The 19,626-nt window shown below is 36.1% G+C and overlaps 1 protein-coding gene across 1 annotated transcript in view; it reads left to right on the top strand.

The window, feature by feature from the left end:
• Positions 1–885: 885 nt before the first annotated feature.
• Positions 886–19,626, top strand: part of LOC126821806 (neuroglobin-like) — a 60,299-nt gene continuing 41,558 nt past the window's right edge. Inside the window, exon 1 of the mRNA XM_050550306.2 lies at positions 886–1,281. Within this exon, the coding sequence (XP_050406263.1) occupies positions 1,121–1,281 (161 nt within the window). The 5' untranslated portion in view covers positions 886–1,120. The remainder of the gene's footprint in view (positions 1,282–19,626) is intronic.

Raw genomic sequence — 19,626 nt, forward strand, 5'->3', positions numbered from 1 at the left:
TTTCTAAACTTTATTGTCAACATACTTGAGCATTAATAATATTCTTAATAGATAAAACGTGACTTTATTATAATGTATGCTTCACCAACCAAAAAGTACAGTTGTTTAAACGGACCTATTCCTCCGGAGAATAATATTTTGTACATATATTTATATAGTCAAGCATTTGTTTTCTTGCGCGGTTTGTTTCCTGACGCGGTGCCGAGCAGGGGGCTTGACAAGGACAATGTCAAGTCTTTCGGATGGAAAGAAAAAAACGAGGTCCCGTGTACACACATTGGCGTACACGTAATAGAAACCCATAGTAGATCGTAGCGTCATTGTTGGGGCAAAACGTCCTTCATGGCACACTTTATGGCGTAGGCTCATCTTCATTAGCCCAGTCGATGCAGAAAAGTATGACGTTAAACCATATTTCATTCCACTTCTTTTTGTTTCCCATCTTTTTGTTTAGTATATTCACTAGACTGTTGATTGTATTGGTCTAGCTTATATCTTTTCGAAGCCATTGTCATAAAGCCCAATTTCAAAGACGGTCATTTAGTAAAGACCTAGATCTTCTATAACATGATCTGTAGCCAAATAGAAAAACCGGAATAATAATACCCTTAATGTCAATGAGCAGTGTGCTTTTAATATAGATATATGAGACAGGCTCAAAGACATAATGCTTATTTACAGTTTTCTCAAGCTGTCTATAGTCTCCGTCCAAGCTTTAATCTGACGCTATATATCGGCTGTCTTCGTTTACCATTGATTACCTGAAGTGTGATAGAATACAAGATTGCTACCACTCTCTCGTCTTCATTCTCACTACTAAACTATTGCCGTTTAAACACGACCATATTATTATCGCCTGTATACAGCCTACTTACAGACTTGCTGATTGGTTCTACAGAATTACACACGTGATTTGAAAGCCCAAGTCATGTTGAGAAGTAGAACGGTACTGTCACCTTCAAAGACTTTATTAAATGTGGGGCGTATTTAATAAAACCATTTTGGCATGCCTCGGTATCTTCATCAAGGAGTGATCGCGAGTTTCTCGCTTGTAAGAAATGTTTCCCTAATGGGCAGAGTTCGAGAACATTTTAACGACCGGTTGTAACTGACTACTAAAATGGGTAATACGGTAACTTCTAGTATATCCTGTCTGGATGATCGGACTAATCAAACTCAATTAGGTGCATACCTGACACCCAAACAGATCAAATTGGTGCAGGATTCGTGGAATTTGATTAATGATGATTTACCTAAAATTGGAGTAACTGTTTTCCTCAGGTAGGTCAATTCTTTAATTTGTCTTTTCTTCCAAAAGTCCTGTCTTTAAATGTGAACATTTCTTAGTCCCAAAACGTTTTCAGATTATGAATCATTTGATCATCTCATTGGTATGTAAAGTTTAAATATAATATCGACGTTAAGTATTCAAATAAATCAATTTATTTTCCCGTGTTGTAAAATTACTGTGGTCTTTCCTCCAAGTAATAATATTGGGAGAATTAATACGTTCAAAATTAGCTATACAAATCTGTAAGCAAAAGTTGTTCTACCAAAATACAGTCATCAACCTGTTAACTGATTAGTTCCCGTAGCTTTATATATATCTTTTTACCAGTCATAGCTCACAGATGCTCGTATCATAGTTTATCAACCACGAACCCCTGTCTAATTCCCTCCAGGTAGGGTAGATGTTGTCAGACAGAGCCGGAATAATTATAGGCTGGTATGGATGGCTGTATTAAATGTCTTTTTACCAGTCTCAAATACAGATGTTCAAACATAGTTTATCACCCGCTAACCCTTGACCAATTCCCTACGAGTAAGATAGATTCTGCCATGACAGAGTCGGAATAATTAAGGCTCGTATGGTTTGATGTATACCAAAGCTTTTTTAAGAATGACATTTTCTTCCAAGTCTGTTCTGAAACCCAGGTAGAAAGTCACCGTTAACCTTACTGGTTTACCGAAATTCTCTCGTAGACTGAACTAAATGTGTATTACATGTATATATGTATATATGTGTATAAACATATATATACATTTAATACACATTTAGTTCACATATATATGTGTATTAAATGTATTAAATGATATGTCATTTCATTTTTTCGAGGTAAATAAACACCTAACACTATCATCAACAACCAAAGATTTATACACATTTTGGCAAACAGTCGGGCTCAGTTTTGTCATGTGTGTAGTGTTCTTCCTCGCCATGTCAGTTCAACACTTCTAAGATTTTGGAGGTGGTTGAAGAAACATTGCTGTAAATTATATGAAACTCCTACCAATATCATCAACAGCCATACATATTCTGGCAAACAGTCGGGCTCAGTTTCGACAACTGTGTTTTCCCCCGTTATTTACAAAGGTCAGTTCAACACTTGTGAGATTTGGAGATGGTTAAAGAAAAATGACTGTACATTACATTATCTTTATTTCGAACAGAAACGTTCTTACTAATTACATTGGTAAAATAGACAAGTCTTTCATAGAGAAATAAAATATCACTTGTTCTCGATCATTTTATCTGTTTTAAGATAATCGTAGGCATCATTTCCGTACAAAACTGTTACTAATAGTTAGCTTTTCAAATTTTCAATGAAACGATAATTTGTATTTTGATATCAAAAGTGGGAGTTATTGAAGAAGATACGAAGTAATATTCTACTGTCGTGGGGAACATCAAAGTGGCTGATGCAAGGACATGTTTGGTCATTTAGATTATACGAAAACTTTGCGTGGATACTTCTTACATAACTGCAGCTAGTTAATGGACATCCCCCCCCCCCCTTACGTGCAGGAGTCATGGTGGCTCAGTAAGTATGGCATTGGCTCACTAACCAGAACGTCGCAGGTTCGATCCCAGTGTTGACCGAAAATGTTCCTTGCCGGAGTAATATAGGAAGGGAAGGAGGGTCTGGTGTGGAAAAGCGTCCAGACGTTCGGATGGGGCGCGGTCATGTGTACACGTTCGCATACACGTAAAATAACCATTGGTCGTTGGAATTCGCTTTCTAGCCACACTGTATGATGTATGCTCACCCTCGTCAATTCAGTGTAATTGATGGCCAATTAAAATTGGTAGAACACTAATTCCCTTTTTCCTGAAAGAAAAATGAGGAAAACTTAGTTTTAGATGTTAAACAACACCTGTGTTCAACAAGATAAATGTAATTTACGATATCTCGTTAATGACAATAATATATCTGTCAACTAGATCTACAGACACAATCAATTTCTTGAATATTAAAGATCTTTGTTACAGATATAAATTTAAACAATCTACCGCTAGTTTTTATTGTAAGAGATATTATAGAGATAAGAAGCTAAATTAAGGAAACACGTGCAAATGTTATTTATGTTCCATCTTGTTTTCAATTGCTTGAAAAGGTTAACATTCAATTAATGGTTGTAAAACGGTGTTTGTAAAGACAGATGTAGAACGAATAACAGGTCTTACCAATTATAAAGTTCATAGGTTGTCATGTCTTTCAAGAACAAGTACCTTTAACATTTCACTCCGGAGCATTCGCTCACTAACGAGAACTCCAGTGTTCGGTCCCGTTGTTAACCGAGAAATTGTCTTGGGATATTCCAGCCTGGCACCCTTTTACCTTTGTCGGTGGTGCCACTGACCAGCGTTCAGTCGTATGAGTGAGACGAAACCCCAAGCTCCCGTGTACACGTTATTGTGCACGTATAAGAACCCTTGACAAGTGGATTTCAATTGCTGCCTGGGCCAACTTTCACTCATATCACACTGCCTGTCTTCATTAGACCGGTTGGTGCAGAAAAGTAGGACGTTAAACCCCATTTCATTCATTTGTTTAACATTCCATTTCGCAACTTACTCTGCGCTCAGTAGAATCGACTTAACGTTGACTGATCTTTCAAGCTATGATCTCGAGCCAAAATTGTTCACAATATTGTCGACGTATAATATTGAAAGCAAAGTACCAATGGAGCTATGTGTTAAAATAATTACCCTCCAATAGACGGGTATTGAAATTTAAAGGAGCTAAACCTATAACTCAATATTTTCCATAAAATTCGAAATTTAAAACACAAATTTAAAAAAATTAAATATTAGTCCATGTCAACCAATACTGATATTGTTATTTCTATGGTTTCTAGCTCCCTTTGGTGAAAAATAACTATCGTTTTATATATATATTTAAAGGGCTAATCCCGATAATATTTTGGAGAATAAAACTGCTTAATTTTGTGTTAAACCTCCTTAATATCCCGAACCTAAGGGCCGATCAACTAATTCAATATTTGTGATATGTTTTCAAACAACGTACACCCGTCAGTCTTCATCTGGAAATGGAGACCGGTGTCCCAAGCTGTATTATGCGTTGTCTGGATAAAACAGACTTTTATTTTATAAAAACAATGTGAAGGTGAAATTTACGTTTCGTTATCCAGTACGGCACATGGGTCATTCACTGTATAGACCTCTAAAGGAACGGCGATAGATTATCAGGTCACCCAACGAAAGAAAATGACCAGAAATCTTAAAAGGGTTACGTGTCCGGATAAGCATTTTTGACGTTCACGTCCAAACAACTCAATATTTTGAGCTGAAATTTTGACTCAGGGTAAATACACCATTCCTCTATATTTTGGCGCTTAAATTTTATACGAACTCAGATTTTTATTTTTGAGACTCTGTTCAAATCGGGATAGTTGAAATTTATGTACCGTTCGAGTTGTATTTTAAAATTTAAGAAAACTTAGAAGAAAGAGTGTGTTGAATCAACCATATCCGTCGACATTTGTTTGCTTTGAAGTCCGGACAATTGAAAATATGAGAAGTCTTACAGGACTTGTGTAGAAGAAGATAATAAAAGGTGATTAATAAGAATTGTTATATGGAGATTATTAGAACTTTGAGAAAAGGAAAAGACTTTGTAAAAAAATAAACCGAACTTAGGTTTGGTATTAGTTTTAATTAATATATATAGACTGTGTAATAATACTTAATGGTTTATTATTATGTGCCTTATATCCTAAATCGATACAATTATTAACATAGACTCCTCGATCATCTATAGATAAACACCTGTTTGTTGTATATTAATAGAAAGCGTTTATATAAGTTGCTTGTACTTTGAATATTTATGAATAACTTATACATATATATCATATATTCTAAACTTCGAAAATTCCGTCTTAAAGCGTTTGCTATGCATGTACCTTAAAGTGGGATTACGTCCAAATTTGACAGGGTGTTGATAATAGAGAATAATTGATATCAAAAATTGTTGGGCGGGGTCGCATATTTTATAAAAGTTTATATTCGTCTGCTACCTGATATAACGTCATGGACTCAAGATATAAGCGACATACCATTCGGTAAAGAAGTTCTCAAAATGGCGTGATTCGAAGAGGGTGTAGAGTTTTCATAGCAAAGTTATCCTTTGTTTAAAGAAAATCGGATAGACTTGAAAGAAATACAGCTTCAGACATTGAAAGCTTTGTATGATGTATACAGTTTCTTGAGATAATCACTCTTCGCAGGAGCGTTCATGGAGGCCACCATTTTTAATGCGGGAACCTATATATAAGTAGTTCCAATGGTGGAATTCGTCATACAGCCGAGGTAAGATGTAGGATACCGGAGTCCTCCATGGTGTGCCGAATGGACGAGATACATGGCTCGGGATGACAAATCAACTCTTGCTTATTTCTTATGGACACATGCACGTTGTTTTAGATTATACTAATTGTTTTAAGGCCAAAACGGGACCTTTAAATGATTCAAAAGCGTTGGAAAATGTTAAAAAATACAAACAATGAAAATACTATTCCACATTAAAAGTGATACATAAACATTTGGAAAACTATAATTTAAACGAGCCAAACCTCCAACTCAATAGTATCCATAATATTCGAAATTATTAAACACGAATTACAATTCAATATTGGTCCATTCAATCATATTGTTGCATATGGAATCCTAATATTCAATATTTAAGACATAATGTATATTTTAAAATCAATACAGGACGTGGTTTACTCTGTGGTTTCGAGCGCCATTTGTAATTAACAGAGCCAAACATATTACAATAGGCACTTCTGAAGAATTAAAAATGACTGATTCACAAACGACAAAATAATAACCCGTGCAGAATGTGATAAACAGACGCAAGCGATTAACGTTCAATCCCGACTGTTTATATATTTAACCGAACATAATTGAATCGAAATTACAATAAAGATTTTAAAAATTGAATGTACATCACTGTATACACATTCATATTGCATTAACATGTGCCTTAAATCTAAAGAATAGAGCTATACGAATGATAATGTGTAGTTCCATAAATATGGGCTTATTGTCAGAAAATAACATCTAGTTCAAGTGATGGTGTAAAATAACATATTCTGTATACATGTAATTTGCACCCGAGGAGTCAAATTCTTTTTCTTAGTGTACACCCTAAAAGAAAGAATTTAGCGTGATTAAATCAAAATGAGGCAAGGAATATTAACAAGCTTGTAGTATATCGCTCTTGTACCGAATAACATGTTACCGATGTAGCTAAATGCATAAATAGGCTAGTTATGCACTTAAAATATATATACAGTTAACGAGAAAGATGTTTGGGTTTTTTTTTGGGAACAGCCCTATTCGGTAATATATTTTCCCGTTTGTCAACGAAATGTAATAATTATCTGTACCATATTGTAAAGTAGTTAGTGGCTATGTTTTAGGGTTTTAATGATCTAGGTTAATATGATTTTTTTTCGTGTGTAAAAGATTTAAAAAAATATCATAGAAAGCCATCTTCATGGGTTTCCGCCTGATTCACGTCGAGAACCAATGAGATAGCGTCTTTTTGATCTCATCTAACACCTGAACTGCTTGAGCCAACTGCTGTATACTGAAGTGAAAAATATATAAGAAATCGAAAGACGTTGTGTCAGTAGCCAAATTGATCAATGCCGGTACATTAAAGCCCATAGCATTTCATTTCATTTCTAAAACTTGCGGTATTGAATGTAACTGTGTTGTGCTTTATGGCAAAATACAATTGTGATTCATCAGCATAAAAGTAGTGTTCAAGATTTTTGGCCCTGATTATGTTTTCAAGCAGTGTTGTATCAGATGCTAAACGGGCTAAATTTCTGACTCAATATATTAACCATCAATTAAAAACTTGGATATGATGGGTGTATAGTCGTTTGTAAAAACACTGGCTGAATTCTGTTATCAAGATGTGATCTGGAATCCCCACATTTCATTCTAGCTTTCTGCAAGTACATTATTATCGATATTAACAAAAGAAACAGACCAAATCATTAGCAGATGATCGGGCAGAAACAAAATACATGTATACGTCTGGCTTGCATGATGATAATGGTAACTGTTCTCATTTCTTGCCACGACCCTTCTTTAAATAACTTTGATTTTACAACTTCGATCAAAAATAATTCTATCATTTCAATTAGTTGATGACAAATAAAGCGTAATTTTCTTAACCCATATCCACTGTCCCATTCTATCAATTCGCTAGTTTCATAATGACTGTATATAGTTTTCTATGGGTGGTTAGTTTCTAATAACGTAATTATGGGCGCATTGTAAACTGGATGAAATAACGTAATATAAGAACCCATTTACTTCTAACGATCACTGAAAACCCAGGGGAATTGAAACTACACAGGCGAGACTTAATTACAAATGTCGAATAACAATGTCTTGTTTTCTATTTAATAGGATTTTTTTTCTCTCTATATAATCCAGTTGTTTAGAAGTTCGTGCAAACATCCATAACAATCTACAATCAGAAACGGATTAGTAAAAGAGCCAAGTTGTGATATAAGAAATAGGGCTTCTATACAATTAAATGAAAAGAAGAATTAACTTTACTTGAGTACCAACTAAATTTTTAACACAATCCATCATCGGGTGTTCCCACGTGAGCAATAGTTGTTACTGCGTCTTCGGATATTCTTCAAAGATTTTATATTGGATTGCTCGAGTTTCAAAATTGCACTAAGATCCCAATTTGTACTAAAAGTGTAATTCACAAAGCAAACAATAAAAATAAAGTTAAACAGCCAGCGCTCTGAAATAACTGATGATTTCAACAATTGGAATAATTTGTACCAATTATATATGATCTCTACGGTTTATACCAGTTAATTACTTTCTAAAAACTATATCAGAGCCTTAAAGGAAATGTTTATATCCTTTCAAATCAAGTGCCTATACTAGTTCAATAACCTTCAAGTAAATATATATCGGGTTCATAAAATAAATAACATTCATACAAGTCATAATCATACATAAAGTGATTATCAGCTACCTTATTTTTCGTAGTTTATTATTAATATGAGATATATCGTGTACTACAGAACGACTGCACTACACTCTCTTAAAGGAGCTAAATCGGGACCTATAAATTTCCACAAATGGGTCTCAACGTATATAATAATTTAATATGAATGTAAAAAAAATGATTTACATTCAATCGTTTCCGTTTTTACATTAATTTCAAAGCTGTTATGTTCGGCGAAATACGTCAGAAGTCTCAATCGAATGGCAATCTCTAGCGTCTGGTTATTCCAGTCTACTCCGATAGTATTTATTGGGCATGCTCTCCAGAGAAGAAATGGGGTCACCGTTTGACATGACTTGTCGAATATGTCTAACCTCGTTCTTCCAAGTCGCTTGTTACAAACTGCGCTGAAACGCATTATGGTACACGATTCGTGTACCAATCGTAAAATGTTTATTTTGTCTTAAATATTGGATATCAGAAACCCATCTTTTCCCGGTAAGCTCACAACACCAAATTGACAAATAATTCGTGTTTTCATTGTCGAAGGTTTTTGCTGATATTGAGTTAGAGACTTAGCTACTTTAACTATATCTTATACTCCATATAGCTATATAGTAAATGATTATCATCCTGATATGTTTTTTGTTCTTTACGGACCCGAACTGTGCATTAATGTGAAAGACAGACCCAATAGTGTCTTGATACAAATATTAGCTAAATTCCCACTTACACACGTACGACAATTGTATCATTTAAACTTGGTCGCTAAGGTAGAAAATATCGAGCGCGTTATAACAAGTGAACCAATAAAAAACGGGATACACATTGGATGTAACATGTATAATAGTTTCTGGGGAATTATATAAATGTGTGCAAGCATAATAAAGAGATTAGAATTACCATTCTAAAACTCAATTTTCGTAAGAATCGTACATTTAATAGAATTGTTCCTTGTTAAACTTTTCACTAATCAATCGTGGATGCATCATGTATCTCAAGGGAGTAAATTTAGTTAAACAATGCGAAACAACATGAGTAACCCTGGCATCATATGGACCCCGTCTTTCAAACTTAGTTTGGTGCATGTCACCTTTATGATCGTTTTTGTTTTTATTTTTGATGAAGTAGTCAGAAAATGAAGCATTCATGACCCAATGAACACCAGTGAACCGAATTTTATTGCTAATAAACTCCATTCCGTTTCCATGGACACGGAAGCTATTGTGGATATTGGCCGCGTTATTTGGAAACTGAAAACACCACTTTTAGATAAGAATAGTATACAAAGTTAAATGCCATATTATATTATTTAAATTTATAATAGCGGAACTTGATTTGAAAGACGAAATACTTAAACAAATGTCGTTTTTCACATCTTAGTTTCAAAGCAAGTTCTTTTTGTTTAAATAAAAAAAAATAGTTTACCTTTCTGGAAGTGTCTGACTTCTATGCATATAAAACATCTGTTGTATTATGTATGAGCATGTTTTATGATTACATGTCAGTTTGTGTTAACTGATGTGGGCGTTGACACAAATTTTAATAATTCCAATTTATATGCAGTTAGAAATGTGGGACCAACAATAACAAAACATATTCAGAAAAGCTACATTATTTTGATTAGCAACACTATAAATGAAGGGAAATGGTGTTTTTTCACTAAGACCAAATTTCATTCACAAATTTCGATTATCAGTTGGGCTTTTACATTACCCAATGCATATAGTTCTACAGAGATGTAAATAATTATAAATTTGTTTAGACCATTATGCCCCACATCCGGTTCAGTAGGTTTGAAAGACAAAGCTTATGGCACGAAAATATATGCGATTTACAACAGAAAAGTGCTGAATTTCAAAATAAATCGTATTAGTGTCCCAATAAACAATCTCAGTAAGATTTACAAACTTCCATTGACGGCTAGAATTTCGATAAAGCTCTTCGTTTTGACCGAGACTCTGTCCACTATTGCTTTATCAAGGGAGATAATTCCGTGATTGTTGTATCGATCATTTCTGAATTTCGATGTACATGTATATTGGCTTATAACAAACAATAAATCACTGTAATATGGCATTCATTTATGCCTAAAACGGCTTACTGCTTTGAATAACCGAACCGACATTATTGTGGCATAATGTATAGTTCAGTACAACTACTACAAGAGCTTTGAGAGTCTAGGTAGCGTTTCGCGGTTTTATTAGCATCACACTCAATAAAACATTACCCAGCTTCATTACCCAGGTCACACGCCATATAAACCAGTTACTACTGCTTGTCTGTAATCTTTTTCTTAAAAGAAAAACAAAGGCTGCCCCCAGGTGTTAAATCAAAAGCAAATTCTTGTCTAAGATTGTTAATAATAAAATAGATTAGAGTAATAATACGACACTTATTTTAGGTTTGTATATATAACTACTAGTGGACTGTGTTATATTGAAAAATAGCTATAATATAGCTTGATGTAGGTATGGCTTCGGCAATATACCATAATTAATGCTTCTAGAGGAAAATAAACATACATCGTAAAGACTAATTCTCTTTACTTCCTTGTTGATCGGTTTAGCCAATAAAACTATCATCCACTTAATTTCGTACTCACGAATGTAGTTCCAGCTATTTCTTAATAAAAACAAATTTTCCCTTTTTTTGCGTTTTGCATATCATTTTGGGGGCTTTCACTTTTTGGTCTTGAATCGCAGAAACGGGTCCGAATTTACATCTTCTGTTAAGCCCCAATCCCACCAAACACGGTCAAACAAGTTCTTAAAAGCACCTTATCCCGTCCTAGAAAATCATAAACCGGTCATATGAACCGATTGTAGTCAGTTTAATACCGTTCGTAACTAGTTCTACCTCATTTACAATACGCCTGCAACTGGTTCTAACCATTACTAACTAGTTTGTTACCCGACACCCCGTTCAAGGATTGTTTAACTCGTCCTGACCCTCGAGGCTATGAAAATCCACCACGTTCTTGTCATTCCCCATTCCCATTCAACGCTTCAAGCTATGCCTCCTGTGTTTCATCATGCCTCCAAAGAGAAGTGCTATAAGGACTGTCCGTGGCAAAGCGGCCACTAGTACTGTCCGAAGATCCCCAAGCTCCAGCTACTCTCTGAAGGCCAGCCAGATCAGACTCAAGTTGCCGAGCCTGTCCCTGGGCCATGTAGATCTCTACACGGACCCGATGTGACAGTTTGGATTGATTCCCGGTGTGTGTTTGCCCCTGTCCGAGACTATTGTTTACTACAAGAACAGAACTATACCTACTTCCGGCGGTGTGAGATGGTCCCTGATCACGTTCGTTCGTTCTTGGTGTTTAACGTCTGATTCCATTTGGCCTTAGGCCATGGAATTGGTTTAGTGGGAAGTTCTTCCCTTTATTTAATATAAAACATATCGTTTGGTAGATGATCTCGTCTGCTTCTGGATTGGTAGATGTCATCGTTTTAGTGTTTAGGTGCCAGGCCCGTCTTATCGTGGCCTCCCCTTACTCCACTATCCCACTCTCTGGGTTTGGTATCAGTTTTATTTGCGGAATAGTGTTTAGGTGCCGAGTTCGTCTGACCGTAACTCCCCCTTACTCCACTATCCTGCTAGTTTGGTAGATGTCATCTATGTGGGGTTTGTGTTTAGGTGCCAGGCCCGTCTTATCGTGACCTCCCCTTACTCCACTATCCCACTCTGTAGGTTTGGTGTCTGTTTTTGGTGGAATAGTGTTTAGATGCCGAGTCCGTCTGATCGTGACTCCCCCTTACTCCACTATCCTGCCAGTTTGGTATAAATCCCCGATGTAGTTTAGTGTTTAGATGCCGGGCCCGTCTAACCGTGACCCCGTCTTACTTCACTATTCTACTTAGTCCAACTGTGTCCATTAGGGCGTGGATTTATTCGAAGATTTGCAGTTTCAGATCTGGTCTCGGGAAGAGTAGGTTCTTAGTGTTGAATGGTATGTTGTTGGTCTCCATTGTTCTCACTAGTTCCCTTCTCTCCTCCACGTATACCTCGCAGTCTACCAGATGATGACTTGGTGTTTGTAGTCTCGCAGCCGCTCTTTCACCCTTAGCTTCGATATAAGTCTACAAATATCTCTTCTAGGGTGATTGAGTGTTGTCTTTGTTTAGATCTTGTCATCCAGCCGGAATCTGTATGTGTCAAGTTCAACGAGATTTAATTCCCAGATTGAATTGACCTGTCTTTTGACCATACTGTAGATTTCCGTGGTGCTGTAGTCTATGGTGCGGAGTGGTGCTGTGTCCTTGAGACCTTCATTGGCGAGTCGACCTACCTCCTCGTTTCCTCTAACGTTGACATGTGATGGAAACCACACGAGTTCTACTTTGCTTCCCTTCTCTAAAACCCTCTGGTACAGCTGTCTGATTTCCAAAATGACTTCTGGTCTTGAGTCCGAGCTGTCATTTTGGATTGAAATCAGACTGCTCAGAGAGTCGCTTGGAATGACGAACTTACTAGTCTTTTGATGGGAAATCTATGATATAGCGTCACGAATGGCCACAAGCTCTGCAGTGTACACCGAACAGTTATTGGGCAGTTTCCTGCTTATTCCCTGTTCCCCGTTTGGCAGGTATATTCCAAACGAGCTGGTGCCCCTTTCAGGATTGCGTGAGCCATGGTCCCAGTCATCAGACGGCCAGTTGTCTTCCAGGTGTTCTAGAGAGAAAGCACGTGCAGCAGTGGGGTTGTTTTTCTTGTCGGTTTTCTGTAGTAGATCTAGATTAACCGGCGGTATAGGGAGCGTCCAAGGGGCGATCGCTGGGGGGTCGTGTTCATTTATCACGAGCTCCCCCAGTCGCAGTTCCTTGATTGTTTCCCTGATACCCTGGCCGGAGCTTTTCTTTCTAGGATCTCTCACATATCTTGTATTTTGTAGACTGACAAAGGTTGGGGATCTTTCGCCCAGTTGCGAGATCTTAGCCCAGTACCTTGTCGCTAGTTCTTTTCTTCTTAGGGATAGGGGCAACTCCCCGACTTCTTGCAGTAGTGCCTCTCTCCCAGTCCCTTGCCCTACGCCAGTCACAATACACAGAGCTTTGTATTGGATGGTGTCAAGCTTCCTTAAGAGTAATGGCGCTCAGTTCATGAAGGCCAGAGAGCCGTAGTCTAATCACTGATCGGTTCAGGAAAAAGTATTACGTACTTTGGTTAGAGTTTTGTCATTAATAAACATAATTGTTATCGTGATTAACTGTTGTTTTAGTAATCAACAGTTACACGATCAACGGATATACCCTGATAGGCTTCAATTCAAATTGATACTTCTATCGTTCGTGATTTGTTGCTGTTGTTATTACACGATCAGTGGAAACCATACAAATTGGTTCCTTCAGAATCTTTTGAAACAATCATTGAAAGGTATTGGATGTGGTTTAATGTCCTAAAAAGTACTTAAATTTCTTGAAAATGTCCTGAAATGAGGCAGTCATTCTTGTATTCTACTACATGTATCATGTATTCACAACCCTTTGTTTATTTTTTGTACATATTGTCTTAATATCATTCAATTTTATGTACTTTTCATCTGTGATTTATTATGTCGCAATATAATGTATAATTTACATGCAGCCAGAATAGGGTGTTGTTTTACATAATAAACTTCTATCTTTACAACTCTCCTGGATCAAACCAGGATGTAGCTTAACGTTAAGCTCCTTGTGATTTGAGTCACAAATACTTATTATATTGTAATCTGGAACACGAGCCCTGAAAAGCACTTGAAGGCCCTTTCTATATATGAACTATACGTATTTATTAAAACTTTACGTAAATTATTATTAAGTTAAATTTGTAGTGCTGAATAAATGAAAAATAACATGAAAGGGGATCACTTTCCAATGGTTATTTGCAGAATCTTTTTTGTTTAAAACTTTTTGTTGTTATTATTTGTGCTGAAATAATTGACTATTTTGCTGATCGAATATTGGCATTTAGTTTTATCGATTTAAGTGCTTGACTTCGATTTTTATTCCAATTTTCTTTTGTGTACATCTCTGTATCATTGCTATTGTTGTTAATTTTGTAGTTCTTATAAAAAATTTAACAACTTCTTAACAAAGCCTATAGTGTTTACTCAAATATAAGCCTTTTGTCATGCAAACCATGCATGGGACTTAAATCTGATAACGTTTGTTTTTTTTTTAACATAAATGTTTACCCCCATCTCCTACACTGAAAGAAATAAAGGACAGCTTAAGAAATACTCCTTGTAAATTTGGGTTCAAATACATGTATGTATGCAAATCGGCATTTATACAAGGGAAATTTGGATTAAATTTTTCCCATGTTGGTGGGAATACTGAATAGCTGATGTAGGGCTAAATAATTGTTGACGGTAATAATAATAGAGATCGTCGAATCTATTTGTATTTTAGAAGATTCGAAGAAACCAACAACATTTTATTGAAAGAAACCCGACACCCTATACTGGTGGTTATACTGTAAAGCTAAGTAGATATTTAAAGTGTAGAAACCGAGTTGACCGTAAGAATATCCGTAAGGGTAATCCTATCACGGTGTGAGATTACTCCTACAACTGCGCATGCGTGCTAAACGATAATCACACACCAGGGACAATTCCACACCATCACACCGGTCGAGCTACAAACTGACCCGGTTGTACTACTAATTAATGCTCGACCACGTCATGTTGTAACACGTCTCTAGTAGGGTCGAATAACGGCAATTCCGTTCGTAGTACGTCGACCCGTTTTATAAGTACGTTTTCACTCCGTATAATTGCAGGACAGGGGAAAATTTTGAACAGACTCAAAGCTCTAAAGCACCCTTCCCTTCCAAGCCAGCCCGAGTTCGTCAAAGAGGTTCTTAAACAGTTGCCACAACGTTCAGTCAGTTCGCACAGAGTTTGATCCCTTGTGGCAACATTTTCCAGAACGTAGTGAGAACTATGGTTTGATGCGATGGGGACTTTCATGTGTGCCGGGTGGATTCAATCTGATTAAAACAAAGATCCTATTTCGTTTCGTTTTTTATACTACACTAGGATCTGGAAGAGTTGTTATATAAGCCGCGCTGTGGGTGATGTAAGGGATTAGCCAACGAAACGGTTTGTTACAGTGAGTTCTTGGCGTGCGATGGACGGAACTGTGGGTATCCTCAACGCTGGTTGGTTAATCAAATGTCTGACGTAATAGGGTCAAAAGTCGCTCGTATGGCCCCTGACGCGACCCCCACTACAATGGGTCAGATCTTCATGTAGTACAGGCCATAGAAAGTATAAATAAACACGATATATAGATCTGTATTTTAATCAGATCGGGACGGATTAAAAGTAAAAATCATGACAGTGAAACCCCCGTAAAGTTAATCCGGCGTTTAAAGAAGCAATAGTGTTACTAATTTATGAAACACAACGTCCACGCCAAATCTCGCAAAGAGTTAAAATATACTATATTATGGTCATCTAAAATTAATTGAATCTTACAAACCTTCACATGTAACGTTTGAAAACTCTAACTTGGCAGTCAAAATAACGGTTATAGACAGTAAGGTGCGCCAGTCAATTACGGACCATTAGTTAGCATGATAATATAAGCATACAAAATACACAAAGTATTAAAAACATGTTGACCTTGTGAGATGCGGTGTCACACAAAAGTTAAAACACCCTTTTAATTGCGTCTATATTTGTTTTGATAAAAAAAACTGTTCAAAGTTTATAGTGACTGGGAGTTAATACATGAAATCGCGCAATAATAAAAATGCTTTCATTAACTAAAAGTCTTGTTCTCCCTCGGGGACCAGCGTCTCAGTATCATTATGCCAAAAGCAGAATCATGTTACCAAAGTAATATCAACAGAGGACAATATTATATAGGGCTTCTCACTCAAATACTCATGAGCACTGATGATGTTGACGCATTCATCAGATCTATTACCAAGAAAAATGTCAACAAAAAACGTTTGTTTAGTTAAAGATCAATATGTGGGCGTCAACTTTTTTCTTCCCCAAAAAAGTATTCTTTATTCAGCTAGCACAATTTTTACGGCAATGAGGAAATCCTTTGTCAAATGCTTAATATCTCAGGGTGAAATACGTCATTATCACGAATTTATCTCCTCTCCCGATGACGTCGAACGGAGTAGACATATAGTTGTGAATTCGACCATTTCCTCAAAAATACCATTCTAAAAATTGCCAAAGAAGTGAATAATAAGGTTTGATTAGATTTCGCAGAATGGGACGTAGCGTGGAACAAATTACATATATAGTTGGTCACACGGCTTCTTTGATATTGCCTTGTGCCACCCATTCGACTATCATTTTGATTGAATAGAATAGAAAGCAAACATGGCACGAATTGGAAGAACATTTTCATACCTGCTAAAGCATGCTCATTTAATGAAAATTGTTTGAACCAATGCAGGTTGTAAACATCGAAATTGCACAGGTGGCAATTTTAACTACAAGAATTCCCGGGCCTTAATGAAGTTGACATTGAAATTTTACAAATATAATATATAATCTACATTTCCAATGTTCTATAGTCACATCAGGTTGCCGACGGACATACTGTATCTTTTATTATAACTTATATCGTATTTGGATTTAAAACATGGTTCAAGATCTAAATCTACAAATGTGGTAATTTGCCAGGAATCATAATAGACAAATAAAATATGGATGCCAATTTCAAATATCCGTTGTCATTACTAATCAATTCATATTACTCTGTCATGGTATCCAGCCATACTCGACACCGACGTCACAATCAGCTCCAGTGATTGTAGAATACAGTTTAGAACAGAAGACAGCTTGATTAATTATTGGCTGACCTTAATGACCTGCAAGGACAAATATAATCAAGGCAGATAGTCATAAGTTACACCATCGCAGAGTTTGTATATTTTAGGATTTATTGGCGGATGAGTTATTGGATTAAATTCCGCTTATAGCTGGTTATTTGCTCATTGTTTAGTCTTTAGTACACTTGACTATACGATATAACTTGATTACCTACATTTACAAGCAATGTTGATTTAAAATTAAACAGCAACGTTGTTGTTTAGATGGGCGTAAAACCAGGGTCTAATTTAATATTGCCCGTAAAAGATCCCTTGGTAGTCAGAACAATAACAGGCGGAATGGTTTCTATCTGGAGACAATTCTCCTCCTTTATTAATGCATACGTAGACACAGAAATAAAAATCATGCACTATGCAGCATCATGTAAACCCTTTGTGAAGATTCATTGATATTTATGATTTATTCGACTCTGAAAGCAAATGTCACAGAAGGTGGAATAAATGTCCTTCAGTCTGATGGATTACCCTTTTGTGATGGCTGAAGATTGCCTTTCGCTTGAAACGCTACAATTTAGATTTATTTATTTGTACGTGAAAATAATTACGGGTCCATACCAAGTAGCCTGTATTGGATTAACTTTAATACAATAATCCGCTACCATTTTCAAAAGAACTTAAAATCTCATTTCTTACTGTAATGGATAGTTAGACAAATACCTGAAACAACCGCGATCGATATACATAACAGTTTATAAAGTTATAACCTGAATATAAAAAAACAAACTTCTCTGTAACTATAAGCAGCCATCTATCATTACCAGACAACATGCCAGACAATGTTACACAATTATCAGTTGTGTTCATTTAATGAATTGTGGACGAATGACAGATAATCAATGGAGGAAAACATGACCAGTAATCTTCTTCATCTCTATACCCGATCAAACTAAGCTGTCAAACAAATCCCCCTCTCCTGTGTTAAATGGCGGATACGAAACTTTCAATAACATCTCTTCGCTTCATCAACGTCTTTTCGCTTTAAATCTCGTGAGACCGTTCGTGGTAGTTATGTGCGTACGAATTGTAAAAACTGTATTTTTTTTATATTTTTTTTTTCAGAACATCGTTGGAGTTGTAACATATGCTACTCGTTAGATAACTTAACAGACGAATTGTCAAAATAAAGTTAATACCATGTGACATGGACTACATGTATAAAACGAGCGCTACGGTTCTTGAAGATGAGTCTTGATAACTGATTTTTTTTTTATTACCTTCCCTGTCCCTTCACTGAAAAAAAAAATACGCAAATTTAACTGACTGACATTCCTACTTTTACGTTGACCCGCTAAAAGGACACCGGTATTATAAATCACATTATTTTAGAATTGATTGCGGAAACGGGTGATCGTATCCATGAAATGGTTATGGAAACATTTTAAATTTGATCTATAGACCTTTCTTGGCAAAATTATTCCCGGCCTCCTTAAAATGATTCATTAAGCCACTTCAGTTGGAAATTCAATATACTGTAATGTACATCAATTAGGAAATAACCGTGATTATAAAAAAATATAAACCTACGATAATATCATATGATGAATTTATATAACCTGTTTTTATGACGTCTGTAGGTTTATAAACAGAAAGAATAAGGCTTCGATCATACTTAGTATGATAAAGCTAAAAATGATTTAACTGTAAATTAGGATGGGTCTTTTTGTTTTATATATTCAAATATAACTTCAGTGACCAGGTTTATGATTTAATTAATCAATAAACTTTTTTTTTCATTTTCATTTTAATGCAAACGTTAAACAAACGGAACTATCAATAATCTGATATGCACTTAACCGACGCAAAGAATCTCCCAAATGAACAAGCATTAAAAATAATGTATTAAAGATATGGAATAATGTCGTCATGAATGAAAAAATAATCACCTTTGCACCGAGTGCAAAAAGGTAGTTAACCATACTAATGAAATATGTCCTGGCTGTGGTCGTGTCTAGAATGGCATGATTTAGATTGAGCCAAAACCATAAATGTATTTCCACATGTTCCCTCACTTTAAGCTTAAAATACACATGTTCGATGTTATTGTCTTGAAATGAGACAAAGACGTTTACGGAATCAATCGTGATTGTTGCCAAGGTCTTCAGCGTTAGCTTTTGGTAGCAATGTTAACTCTTTTGGTACTTGAGCTGATCGAACGAATGACCAAATGCTACAAAAACGCCCAGAATACCACTGGTGATGATTTATCAAAGATCAATAAGTTGTAGACTTTCTCCCGGAGAATTCCCACTCACCTCCCTCATAGAAGAACCCATCAACGATGAAGTGGTGGTTTTACCTACTGTAGTACTGAATTATGTACATTGATTGTGTTAGAACAGTGTGTATTCCAGGCACACATTAATGTAGCGTTTCTATTGACGTTCATTATAATTAGGATACATAACATCCATTAACATCTCGATGCCACCAAATCTGGTCACCACCATTTATGCAGTAAACAAACAACTTTTAAGGAATGATA

This window comes from Patella vulgata, chromosome 5, assembly GCF_932274485.2.
Source record: "Patella vulgata chromosome 5, xgPatVulg1.2, whole genome shotgun sequence".
Classification (NCBI taxonomy): domain Eukaryota; kingdom Metazoa; phylum Mollusca; class Gastropoda; family Patellidae; genus Patella; species Patella vulgata.